We start from the raw sequence: 13093 nt of genomic DNA on the forward strand, positions 1-13093 counted from the left end.
CACTACTTCTCCGCTGCGAAATGCGGGTATTTTGCTAGTACAAAATAAGTGGCGAGACGTAGCTGATGAAATTGAAGATGAAGAAGATAGAGAGATCGACATTCACGATTTAACTGTCTTTTTACATAAAAAGGCAAAGAAATGTATGCATCCCGTTTATGCCGATGTAGAGAAAAAGGAAGAAAACGACAAAATTAGATCTCCTCTTAAGTATGGACAGAAATCAGGATATATTTTTACTACAAATATATCTGATGCTGCTGTTTTCGCGGTCTCAAATAGGGTTATCTAAATAAGAACTGTAAAGAAAGAATGAAATGTCAGACAAGTCCCTTAAAGCACCCAGATACCCTGCACATTAAAAAGGGACAGTGAAGCAGTATCTAAAGCTACGGCTAGTGTGGCAACAACTACTGAAATGGAAACCAAGACTGGAACTTGTATATTTACTGGGGCCGGAGAAGAATGCGCACTTCAAGTAGTTCCTGTTAAGGTAAAATCTAAGAAAAGTGAAAGGTATGTAGAAACATACGCCTTTATAGACCTCGGTAGTACAGTAACTATTTGCACTAAAAGGCTCCAGAGACAATTGAGCCTTCAAGGGAGAAGGGCACAAGTATTCCTCAAAACTATGAGTAATTATGATGATGATTCAAAGATGTTAAGGCAATGTTCTGTCTTATCAGGTTTACAAGTCTGTGGTCTCAATGATGTTGAATACATTGATTTGCCAAAGGTCTTCACACAGGTCTCCATTCCAGTGAGCAGAGAAAGTATTCCACTACAAGAAGATATCGATAAGTGGGCCTATCTTACAGAGGTACGTCTATGTCATATTGATTTGAAGTTGATCTTTTAATAGGAATCAACTACCCAGAAATCTTCAAGCAGTCACGAATTATACCTAGCCAAGGAAGTGGACCGCACGCCATGAAGACTGCACTTGGACGGGTAGTTAGTGGACCATACAAAGAGAGAGATGACCTTGCAAAACAAAGTGGTAAGATGTCTAAAACATTCCATCAATCGTGTGTCAATAACAGAGATAGAAGATATGTTGCTGCAACAGTATAACACAGATTTTCCAGAGCGCAGCTGTGAAGAAAAGGAGGAGATGTCACAAGAAGACATCAAGTTTATGCGTATAGCCTCAGAATCTGCGAGACGGGTAGGTGGCCACTATTGTTTAAATTTACCCTTGAAGGATGAAACACTTAAAATGCCGAATAACACTGTATTGCTGAACAGCGTGCTATTGGACTCAAAAGAAAATTGAGCAAAAATTCAGATTTCCACGAAGACTATAAAGCCTTCATGAAAGACATTATAGACAATGGTTATGCTGTTAAGGTACCCAAAGTAAGCCTGAATTGCAATGAAGGCAGAGTGTGGTACATCCCACATCATGGTGTGTATCATCCAAAGAAAAATAAGATTCGAGTGGTCTTTGACTGCACTCTCACCTACCAGGGGATTTCACTTAATGAACAATTACTAAACAACAACATTTATTTATATAGCACATTTTCATACAAAAAGTAGCTCAAAGTGCTTTACATAATGAAGAAACGAAAAATAAAAGACAAAATAAGAAATTAAAATAAGACAACATTAGTTAACATAGAAAAGAAGTAAGGTCCGATGGTCAGGGTGGACAAAAAAAAACAAAAAACTACAGACGGCTGGAGAAAAAAAATAAAATCTGCAGGGGTTCCAGGCCACTGGACCGCCCAGTCCCCTGTGGGCATTCTGCGTAACATAAATGAAATAGTCATCTTTGTAGTTAGGGTTCTCACGGAGTCAGTTGATGTTGATGGTCATACAGACTTCTGGCTTTTAATCCATCCATCATTGTTGGAACATCACGGTGCTTTAAGTAAATGGTGGTGGCACTAACCACCACCACAATGACACCGGAAAAGGAGACAGAAGAGAGAGTAGGGGTTAGTACAGATTCTAGAGGCACCATGAATAGTTATTATAATGAGTTGGATATACAGAGTATCAGGATTTTAATTACAGTGAAGTTATGAGAAGGCCATGTTAAAGGAATGTGGTTTCAGCAGTTTTTTTAAAGCGCTCCACTGTATTAGCCTGGCGAATTCCTATTGGCAGGCTATTCCAGATTTTAGGTGCATAACAGCAGAAGGCCGCCTCACCACTTCTTTTAAGTTTTGTTCTTGGAATTCTAAGGAAATACTCCTTTGAGGATCTGTGGTTACGATTTGGAATATAAGGTGTCAGACATTCTGATATATAAGATGGGGCGAGATTATTTAAGGCTTTATAAACCATAAGCAGAATTTTAAAGTCAATCCTGAATGACACAGGTAACCAGTGTAGTGACATCAAAACTGGAGAGATGTGCTCAGGTTTTCTTTTTCTAGTTAGGATTCTAGCAGCTGCATTCTGCACTAGTTGCAAATGATTTATGTCTTTTTTGGGTAGTCCTGAGAGGAGTGCGTTACAGTAATCTAGTCGACGGAAAACAAACGCGTGAACTAATTTCTCAGCATCTTTCAATGATATAAGAGGTCTAACTTTTGCTATGTTTCTTAAGTGAAAAAATGCTGTCCTAGTGATCTGATTAATATGCGATTTAAAATTTAGATTACAGTCAATAGATACCCCTAAGCTTTTTACCTCCGTCTTGACTTTTAATCCTAATGTATCTAGTTTATTTCTAATAGCCTCATTGTATCCATTATTGCCAACTAGCAGAATACCCGCGCTTCGCAGCGGAGTAGTGTGTTAAAGAAATTATGAAAAAGAAAAGCAAACATTTTAAAAATAACGTAAGATGACTGTTAATGTAATTGTTTTGTCATTGATATGAGTGTTGTTGTCATATCTATCTATCTATTTATATTATATATATATATATATATATATAGCAAAATACCCTGCATTGGCAGCGGAGAAGTAAAAAGAAAAGGAAACATTTTAATAATAACGTAACATGATTGACAATGTAATTGTTTTGTCATGAGTGTTGCTATATATATATATATATATATATACACACACACATCTATACACATACATATATACAGTTATATATATATACATATATACATATATACACATACTGTATATATACACACACATATATACATACTGTATATACAACATATACATATCTACATATATACTGTATATACACATATATATACAAATCTACATATATATATCTACATATATATATTAGGTGGGACTCGATTAAAAAATTAATCCAATTAATTAGAGGCTGTGTAAGAATTAATCTTGATTAATCGTATGTAATCGACACGTAAATTTGCCCCAAATCGCAAATTTTTTTTTAATTTAAAACGGTTTTAGTGGGCTTACAGAATCAAATAATAGACATGGACATGAATATTGTAAACTGAAGCTGTTTTAATTTCTGAAAAAAAGCTTTAAACTGCATTTGAATTCAAAACAGAAACAAAAATATCATCCCTGGTTAAAATTGGGCAGACTTAAAAATAAAGTGGTAGTTTAAGTACTTTAAGTACATTTTCAGAATAGTATTGTCTTTAAATAATAATAACCAAAATTTCAACATAAAGTGCAGTTTTCTTCTTAAAAAATAAGTCAGAAACATAAAAGGTAATTTGACCAGCTTACTCTTTAAACTCTGAGTAACATTAGCCAAAATTATTTTGTACATTAGGCTAAAACAGTGTGATCATTGAACATTTTGTAATTAGATGTATTTAGAATTACTAACGGTCACGGAAGTCCAATGATCCCCAGTAAGAGCCACAAAGTCCGCTTTCTGTAATGCATCTAATTTTGCTTGCTTTTCAGTGTGCACAAAACCATGCTTTTATCAAGGCTTCGCTCGGGTAGTCGAAATGATCAGTCGTAGGAACGCGCTTTATTCCGACTCTAACATTTTTGTAGCTGTGATGTGTGCATCAGTGTAATGGATGTACCAGGAAATCATGCATTGACAAAAGTTCCCGCTTGCTTGGAATTGAAAGTGTGATTAAATGCGTTATTTTTAACGCGCTATGGAGTACATGCATCGAAGCTTCTCAGCTGTGCTTGTGCTAAGAAAGGGAAAATTTTAAAAATAACGTAACATGATTCTGCTAACCTAATTTTTTCATACGCCCCAAACCAAGGAGATGCGAAGGTAAAATGAATCGGGTAGCGCAGACATAGTCAGTACATCCCCTCTCGAATCAACCTCAATGTCGTTAGAGGCTTAAGACTCTACAATTAGCCACAGCGTGTGGCTTGTCTATGCTAAAGTATGTATTGTAGATCGGGTATATATATACATTTATATATATATACCCGTATCGCAGTGGAGAAGTAGAAGTTATGAAAAGAAAAGGGAACATTTTAAAAATAACGTAACATGATTGTCAATATACAGTAATTGTTTTGTGAGTGTTATTGAATGTTGCTGTCATCAAGGATTTGATTATCATTATTTCTTTCAATCAGGCTCGTATTTGTAGGATGTGTTCAAGTTACATCCCGTGTTTGTCAATCGCTGTAAAGATAAGAGGTTTCATTCATCGATTAGTTCCTTACTGCATCAATAAACAGCTCGCCTTCCTTTTATCTGAGATGTGACAAACTGCATGCACGGTTTTTTTACACTGTCTTCCTTTAGCAGGACATTCACTTTTTCCACCGTGTGCTTTGTTTCCGCAGTAGCTGCACTTATGAATATGATTGTATGTATAAGACGCTTCATATTTTTTGCTGCCTTCTCAATTGTGTAATTCGGTTTTGTTCAGCACTCTTTGGAACTGTTGCTTTTGTCTGCACTGCGCCAGTTCACGGAGCCGCTTGGTGTTCTTGCATCGAAGGTTCCCAGCTGTACTGGTGCCATCTCGTAATGTCAGCTAAGACCCGCACTTAAAAGTTTCTCTCGCAGTTTCAATGAGTTTGTGCCAAACACCACCCTGACCATCTCATCTTCCTCTGCATAAGCACAGTCCTTCACCCGTGAACATTTACCGGCAGTGTTTGTATTGGATTGCCGCTGATGGACGGCCTTATATGGGCAGGCACTAAATTACAAACGCTAGTGGCAGCCTGTCTATGAACTTAATTTAATATAAACTTACAGTTCACGCAGTGCTTTATTTCGCAGTAGCTGTACTTATGAATATGCTTGTATGCATCATTTGCTTCATAATGTTTTTCTGCCTTCTCTATTGTGAAATGGCGTTTTGTGCTCATCGCTGTTTGGAGTTCTTCCTTGTTCTCTACGCACTTACGTAGGAGGCGTGATGATGTCACACTAAACTCCCCCCACGGCCATCTCCAACTCAAGACTCCATTACATTATATGAGGAAAAATAGCTTCCAGTTATGACCCTTATGCGTAGAATTTCGAAATGAAACCTGACCAACTTTTGTAAGTAAGCTGTAAGGAATAAGCCTGCCAAATTTCAGCCTTCTACCTACACGGGAAGTTGGAGAATTAGTGATGAGTCAGTGAGTGAGTGAGTGAGTGAGTGAGTGAGGGCTTTGCCTTTTATTAGTATAGATCACTGAGATTTCAGTTTTCTCTTTAATTAACTTGAGAAAGTTACTATTCATCCATTCTGAGATACAAGTCAGACATTGTGTTAGTGAATCAAGAGAATCGGGGTCATCAGGTGCTATTGATAAGTACAGCTGTGTGTCATCAGCATAGCTGTGGTAGCTCACGTTGTGCCCTGAGATAATCTGACCAAACGGAAGCATGTAGATTGAGAAGAGCAGCGGACCCAGGATAGAGCCTTGTGGAACACCATATCGGATATCATGTGTCTGAGTTGTAATTACCACAACTAACAAAGAATTTTCTCCCTGGTAGGATTCAAACCAATTTAAGACACTGCCAGAGAGGCCCACCCATTGACTAAGGCGATTTCTAAGAATATTATGATCAATGGTGTCAAATGCAGCACTCAGATCTATGAGGAGAACAGATAAATGGCCTCTGTCTGCATTCACCCACAAATCATTTACTACTTTAACGAGTGCAGTTTCTGTGCTGTGATTTGTTCTAAAACCCGACTAAAATTTATCAAGAATAGCATGTTTATTGAGGTGGTCATTTAACTGCATAATGACTGCCTTCTCCAGAATTTCACTTAAGAAAGGCAGGTTAGGGATGGGTCTAGCCGAGGGGTCGAGATTATGTTTCTTAAGTAGGGGTTTAATTACAGCAGTCTTAAGACAGTCTGAGAAGACCCCCGTATCTAATGACGAATTTACTATGTCAAGAACATTATCAATTAGCACGCCCGATACTTCTTTGAAAAAATTTGTTGGCATTGGGTCAAGGACGCAAATGGAGGGTTTCAATTGAGAAATTATTTTATGTAAATCTGGTAAATCTATCCTAGTGAAAGAGTTTAATTTGTTAATAACAGAATGCTGGGGTTTAGAAGGATCCTTAGTGTTGGGGAGATATACTATGTTATTTTTAATATCATTATTTTTTTAATTTTAAATTCATTAAAAGGCCCTGACCTGACTAACACACTCACTGGTGTCCTTACAAGATTCAGAAAGGTAGTAGCCTTAACGGCAGATATTAAGTCAATGTTCTATCAAGTTAAGATACCAGACAAAGACACTGATCTTTTACGTTTTATATGGTAGCCTGAAGGCAATCTAAGTAAAGACTTAAGTTTACCCTTGAAAGAAGAATTCAAAATGACAGTACATCTTTTTGGTGCTACTTCTTCACCCAGTTGTGCTTCTTATGCTTTGCATAGAACAGTCAAAGATGCCAGAGATACATTTCCTGAGGAAGCTGTCAAGCAATAAAGCAGGCAAAAGACCTCCAAGCTCTATGCCTCAGAGGGGGATTACATTTGACTAAGTGGGTGAGGAACAACAGAACAGTTTTACTGTCCATACCTGAAGAAGACAGAGCTCATGAACACAAGGATTTAGATTTGAGCCACAGTCTCCTTCCCACAGAGCGTGCCCTGGACATCCAGTGATGCACAGAAACGGACAGTTTCAAATTTCAGATTAAGATGCAAAACAAGCCCGCTACAAGGTGTGGTATCCTGTCTGTTGTTAGCTCAGTTTATGATCCACTTGGTTTTCTAGCACCTGCCTTACTGCCAGCAAAGCTTATTCTAAGAGACTTATGCAAAGAGAATTTCGGGTGGGATGAGGAAGTAGAAGTCAAACACATTCAGAAATGGAAAAAATGGATGGATGATTTGAAGTTACTTATAAAGTGAACAGAGACTTCAAACCTACCGGGTTTGGAACCATAAAGACAGCACGAATGCACCATTTTGTAGATGCTAGTGAAGATGGATATGGCACTATCACTTACCTTGCCTTAACCAATGAAGAGAGCAAAAGGCATTGTTCATTCCTGATGGGCAAGTCAAGAGTTGCACCATTGAAGCAAGTCACGATTCCAAGAATAGAGCTGATAGCAGCCGTTGTGGTAGTAAAAATGGACAAAATGCTTAAAGGTGAGCTTCAAATGCCCTTACAAGAATCTACATTTTGGACGGACAGCACCACGGTGCTAAAATACATCTCAAATGAAAGCACTCGATTCAAGACCTTGTGTTAAAAAGAACAGTCAAATCTATAAACTTGACCCGATCATACAAGATGGAAAACTTAAGAGTTGGAGGAAGACTCTGCAAAGCTGCAATGCCGAAAGAAGCAAAACATCCTGCAATTCTACACAAGCATTCACATGTTGCTTCTCTCATATTACAACACATTCATAAACATATCGGACATTGTGGGAGAAACTATGTGCTCGCACAATTATGCCAGAAATACTGGATACCTCAAGCAAATACCTCAAGCAAAAGAGAGAGAGAGAGAGAGAGAGAGAGAGAGAGAGAGAGAGAGAGAGAGAGAGAGAGAGAGAGAGAGAGAGAGAGAGAGAGAGAGAGAGAGAGAGAGAGAGAGAGAGAGCGCGCGCGACAGAAAAGCAAACAGTCAAAAAATCAATACATGCTTTTGGGCTTTTAAGTATACCGAAGCACCGCGATAAGGCAGCATTTTTTAGAGGAGCGTCCGTATCTTCTAAGCAAACCGCCCCTCTGCTCAGACCCTCTCCGTCAGGCGCAGAGAAAGTCAGAGAGAGAGAAAAGCAAACAATCAAGCACCGCGCGGGATGCATATCTTATAGCATTGAGGAGTTTTAGTTAATACGTAATACATGCTCTGATTGGGTAGCTTCTAAGCCATCCGCCAATAGCGTCCCTTGTATGAAATCAACTGGGCAAACAAACTGAGGAAGCATGTACCATAAATTAAAAGACCCATTGTCCGCAGAAATCCGCGAACCAGGGAAAAATCCGTGATATATATTTAGATAGGCTTACATTAAAAATCCGCAAAAGAGTGAAGCCGCGAAAGTCGAAGTGCGATGTAGCGAGGGATTACTGTGTATATATACACACATTTATATTATACACACAAACACAGGGTGGTCCAGATCTAATTATGCAATTATTAAGAGGCAAACCACATCGCATCCGCTGTTAGACTGACAACCATCTCCCCGCCATTTTGGAATGCAGGGCAGGTGATGCCATCTATTGGCAACAAAAAAGAATTCTTTGTGAATTCTCTATGTAATAAACTTAATAAGTTATAGCGTAATGAAAACTGCATAATTAGATCTATATATATATATATATATATATATATATATATATATATATATATATATATACAGTATATATAGTTAAGTATATACATATAAAAAGTAGAAAATGCAGTGAAAATCTCAAATACTAATGCTGTGCTTCATGCAGTAGAATGCACTGATTGGATGTCTGGTCACATGACAAGTGTTACAGGACCCTGCAACAGATGGTGAGCACAGCTTAAGTTAGAAGAAGAAGATGATGATATCAATACATGAAAAGCGTTACTAGAGATTAGTCCTGCACTCACTGGCTTCTCATTGCAACAGAAATACTTTTGATGCTTGTGATGTATCATCACCTATGTATTGATCAGAGCATGTTAGCATACCCCTTCCCATGTTTTAACACACACATTTCTCTCTTGAATTCCTATTTTTGTGGGACTCTTACACTTAAAGATGAATCAGAGTAAATGCCAGAGTAATGCCTGAATGAGTTTTGCCCTGTTAATGTTTGACTACTTCTCTTACCAAAGGAAAGCAGAGAAACAAAATCTGTGCAGTCTTAAAAAGAGAACATTCTTAATTTACACACATTTGTCATGTGATAAAGGTGTTTGTGGGGAGTTAGAAGTGCATTCATTAAACTGCAGTTAAATATAATCTACTGTGCACCTTCCTACCAAAACACTAAGTGAAAGGCAGGTATCCATCTTTGACAAGCAACCAGTCCAAACATATTTACATTCTCTGCAATCTGTTAATTCTTTCTTACCCACCAAAACAGAGTAAACAAAATCTGTATAAACAGAAAAAAAATAATCACATTTAGCAGCTGTACAAAATTTGCCTAGCGAGATGAAAGATATACAGAATTGTCTCTATGAGGAATTTTCAGTCAGTGGTAGAAGACACCAAATTTTCCAAAATCTATTATTAATATGCAATTGTTTATCTTTTCTTTACAAGTTGTAAACCAATAAATTAAAACTGAAGTCTGGATAAAATGAGCTACAGACAGAAGTAGCTCTGGAAATGGAACCTGATAGCTAAAAAAAGTAACAATTTATTTACTTGTGAAAAGCTCCAACATTAAAGTGAACAAAACCAAGTCCAGTTATTTGACAGCAACACTATATAAACACAAAAAGTTAAATTACAAATTGCGAGTTTTCAAAAAAGCACAATGGTGGAAACACAATGAGAAATGTAAAGTTAAACTTGTATTTTAATCCCTTATGTCTTAAAAAATAAAAAAGCAATTGAAATTAATTTTAAACCAGACACTTTTCAGTTATCATGAAACGATCTTAACTTAATCAGGGTTCAATTAATCCCTGCGAATTCTCTTTCAGTACATTACGCCAGTCTACTTCAGTTAAACCAGAAAAGGCAGTGGCACAACAATTATCATTTCTGACCAACATAAGCAAACATCTGTAATGACATCCACACTACCCTTGTAAAATACAATGCTTAATGACTCTACGTGAAAAAGACCAAAGATTCGGACAAATGATAATCTATGCCACTAATATATGACCAAACCCTTAACCTTTTACACTTATCCACCGAGCAGAAAGTATTCAGCTACAAATCAACCAAAATTCAAAGAACAACAAGTTGAAGTTCATTGCTCTCACGGTTAACAATGCAGTCATATTCACATTAAAATAAATACAACAGGGTTAAAGTCTAGAGATGTGGTCAGCTTTTCTTCCCTCCTCTCAAGTGGCTCACTGTGTATGTAAAATCCCTCAGTTTATTTTTTTTCTTTAAAACATTTTGTACTCAATTTGTATAAACATGAAAGACACAAGATGCCACAGGAAATAAAAGGTAAGTGAAAATTTAAAAAGCATATATCACACTGCATTTTTGACTTATATAGCACCTTTAATTGTGAAAAATCCTAAATAGTGTTAAACCTACAATAGAAATGAATTGTGAAAAGAAGCACATTCTTACAATTAAAGCACAAGCCATCAAAATGAGTCATAGTCTGTGCCTGAAGGAGGATATTTAACTAGTGGCCATGCAGTTTTCATCCAACACCTCAACCACTGGGCCAAGCAGCCCAAAACTGAAAATACTCTATAAAAATGCCACACAGGTATTGTCTGAAATGGACAATGCAAGAAACATTTAACATTTTTTTGAAACAGTCATAACAAATGAGCTTTCTTCACAAGGTGTCTAGGCTCATCTTTAAACATAGAGTGAAAAGCACAGACATTAGGGAAGAGCTCAAAGCAGAGCTGCTGCTCCTCCACATCAAAAGGAGCCAGCTGAGGTGTTCCGGGCATCTGATTGAGATGCTTTCTGGATATCTCCCTGGGGAGGTGCTTTGGGCATGTCCAATCAGAAGGAGGACCTGGGGCAGACCCAGGTCATGCTGTAGAGATTATATACACCAACTGGCCAAAAAACACCTTGGTAACCCCCTGATAGAGCTGGAAGAAATGGCAGTGCTCAGACTTCTGCACCCATGACCCAGACCCAGATAAATAGTAGAAAATGGATGAATGGAGTTACAAACTGTATTCTTATTTAATGTAATATTCATGCTGAACACCATCTAAGAGTACTCTGCAGTACTCTCACGTATTCTCAAAAAAAGTGAATTTAAGAAACTTGAGTTGCTGAGGATCACACTGTGAAGGAAGAAAGTCCAGCTTTTTCGTTTATTAATACATGATGAATTAGATAAATAGACAGACACTCTTGTCCCATGGGGAAATTTTAATTTCTGAGTGAAATTACTCCCTACAATAAAGACATCAATTCAATATCAAGAAACATGTTTTCAAAAACACTGAATGTTAGTTTGAATTTACCTCACCGATAAGTAGCTCAAGGAGAGTATTTTGTTAGTCAATAAATTGCAAAACATTCTATTTAATTTTCCAATTTCGTCATTGCAGTTTATAAAGGGATGAAACAGAAGAACCCATACAACTTTCCATAAACTAGCTATCAATTATAGAACAAACATACTAATACATTAAATTAGCATCATAATTTAAGACTATGGCTTATCCATAAACAAATCCACATGAACACAAAACAACATCTAAACAGCACAAGACCCTGGAACCCAAGTTCTGTATTATACAGCATTCCATTTCACAAAGCAATAAGTGGTTTACATCAGTAAAGATAATAAATATGGAATATTAACCATCCCCAATTGTGTCATTAAAATTCATAGGAAAAAATTGTAATCAAATAAATCACAAATAGTTACATTTGAAGCAGTGGTGTTTTTCACAGCTTTCTACATATGTCCAAATTAAAAATAAAAATTCTCCTTAAAATTCAATAACAAAAGAAGCTGGATTAACAAATTCTTAGGTTGGCAAACATGATATAATTATATCACACCAATAAAATTAAATAAGGCATAGCTTACGAACAATTTTTAAAAAATTCTCTCATACCAAGTCAGTTGTATATACATGAAATAGTCATTTGCCAAAGTTTTACATAAACAATAACTTTACTTTAAATGATCGCTGTCAAATGAACTCTTTGCGTCAGCAACTAGTTTGGGAAGGGTAAAACTGCAATGCTCCAAGTAAGCAATCATCTTCCGGCCCAGCATTACGATATTAAAATGCAACAACGAGTAAAAACGCAATATATAAACAAACACTAAAAAAGTTATTGTGAGTCTCCTGTGGCGATGGCAGCGACGACACTCGCTCTCACCCACGGGCGCCTATCAGTGCCGCACACTCAGCCAGCGGTGACAGATGCAAACACGTATCCTCATCAGTCATCCGCAGTTTGCAGCCGAGAACACAACACACCAACTCTAACAAGAAAGTTGAGCCCCGCCATGAATCGCTCAACCAAACTGGTCAGTTTTACACTTATTTCTAACCATGAAACAACCCTCCGGGTCTGGTCCATGGACACCTCCCCCCCCTCTTCTGAAAGGCCTGCCTGCCTTGCCCCGGGTGCCTGCCTTCTCTTCCCAGCTCCCTAACTCACCCGAGTCGATGTGATGTCCATCATGACCTCCTGGAAGGCGGCGGTCTCCTCGGCTTGTCGCTGTGTATGCAGGGCAATTTTTTCGCTAAACTTTCGCGGGTTAGATGGCCCGGAACCCGCTCCCGAACCGGGACCAGGTCCTCCACCACCCGCGACCGACGCAGACATTTTCAACTGAGTTGTCTGAGAGGGCAGCGGAGGAGGGGCTTCGAGAGTAGGGAAGCGCACTGGAAACAATACCAACAGCATCACGGGATTTGTAGTTTAATTAATTCGCGTAACTTCCTTGGTACTGCGCCGGTAATAGAGAAATGCGAAACTACAAATCCCATTAAGACGTACGACGAAGACGCGCATTCCGCGAAAAAAAAAACAATGATGAGTGATAATGGGAAATGAAGTTTAAACATTTACGTCAAACGTTGAAACATACTGTACAGTCAAAATACTCAACAGTTTAAGCATCTTTTGAAAAACATGATGGTGCTCAAAGTT

At 37.8% G+C, this 13093-nt stretch overlaps 1 protein-coding gene across 3 annotated transcripts in view; it reads right to left on the minus strand.

The window, feature by feature from the left end:
* Positions 1–12787, minus strand: part of LOC120528501 (CREB-regulated transcription coactivator 2) — a 269051-nt gene extending 256264 nt beyond the window's left edge. For all 3 annotated transcript variants that reach the window (XM_039752689.1, XM_039752695.1, XM_039752681.1), the window contains exon 1: positions 12599–12787. In XM_039752689.1, coding sequence (XP_039608623.1) covers positions 12599–12766 — 168 coding nt within the window. In that variant the 5' untranslated portion in view covers positions 12767–12787. The remainder of the gene's footprint in view (positions 1–12598) is intronic.
* Between the last annotated feature and the right edge of the window lie 306 nt (positions 12788–13093).

Source organism: Polypterus senegalus, chromosome 1 (assembly GCF_016835505.1).
Source record: "Polypterus senegalus isolate Bchr_013 chromosome 1, ASM1683550v1, whole genome shotgun sequence".
NCBI classification, from domain to species: Eukaryota; Metazoa; Chordata; class Cladistia; order Polypteriformes; family Polypteridae; genus Polypterus; species Polypterus senegalus.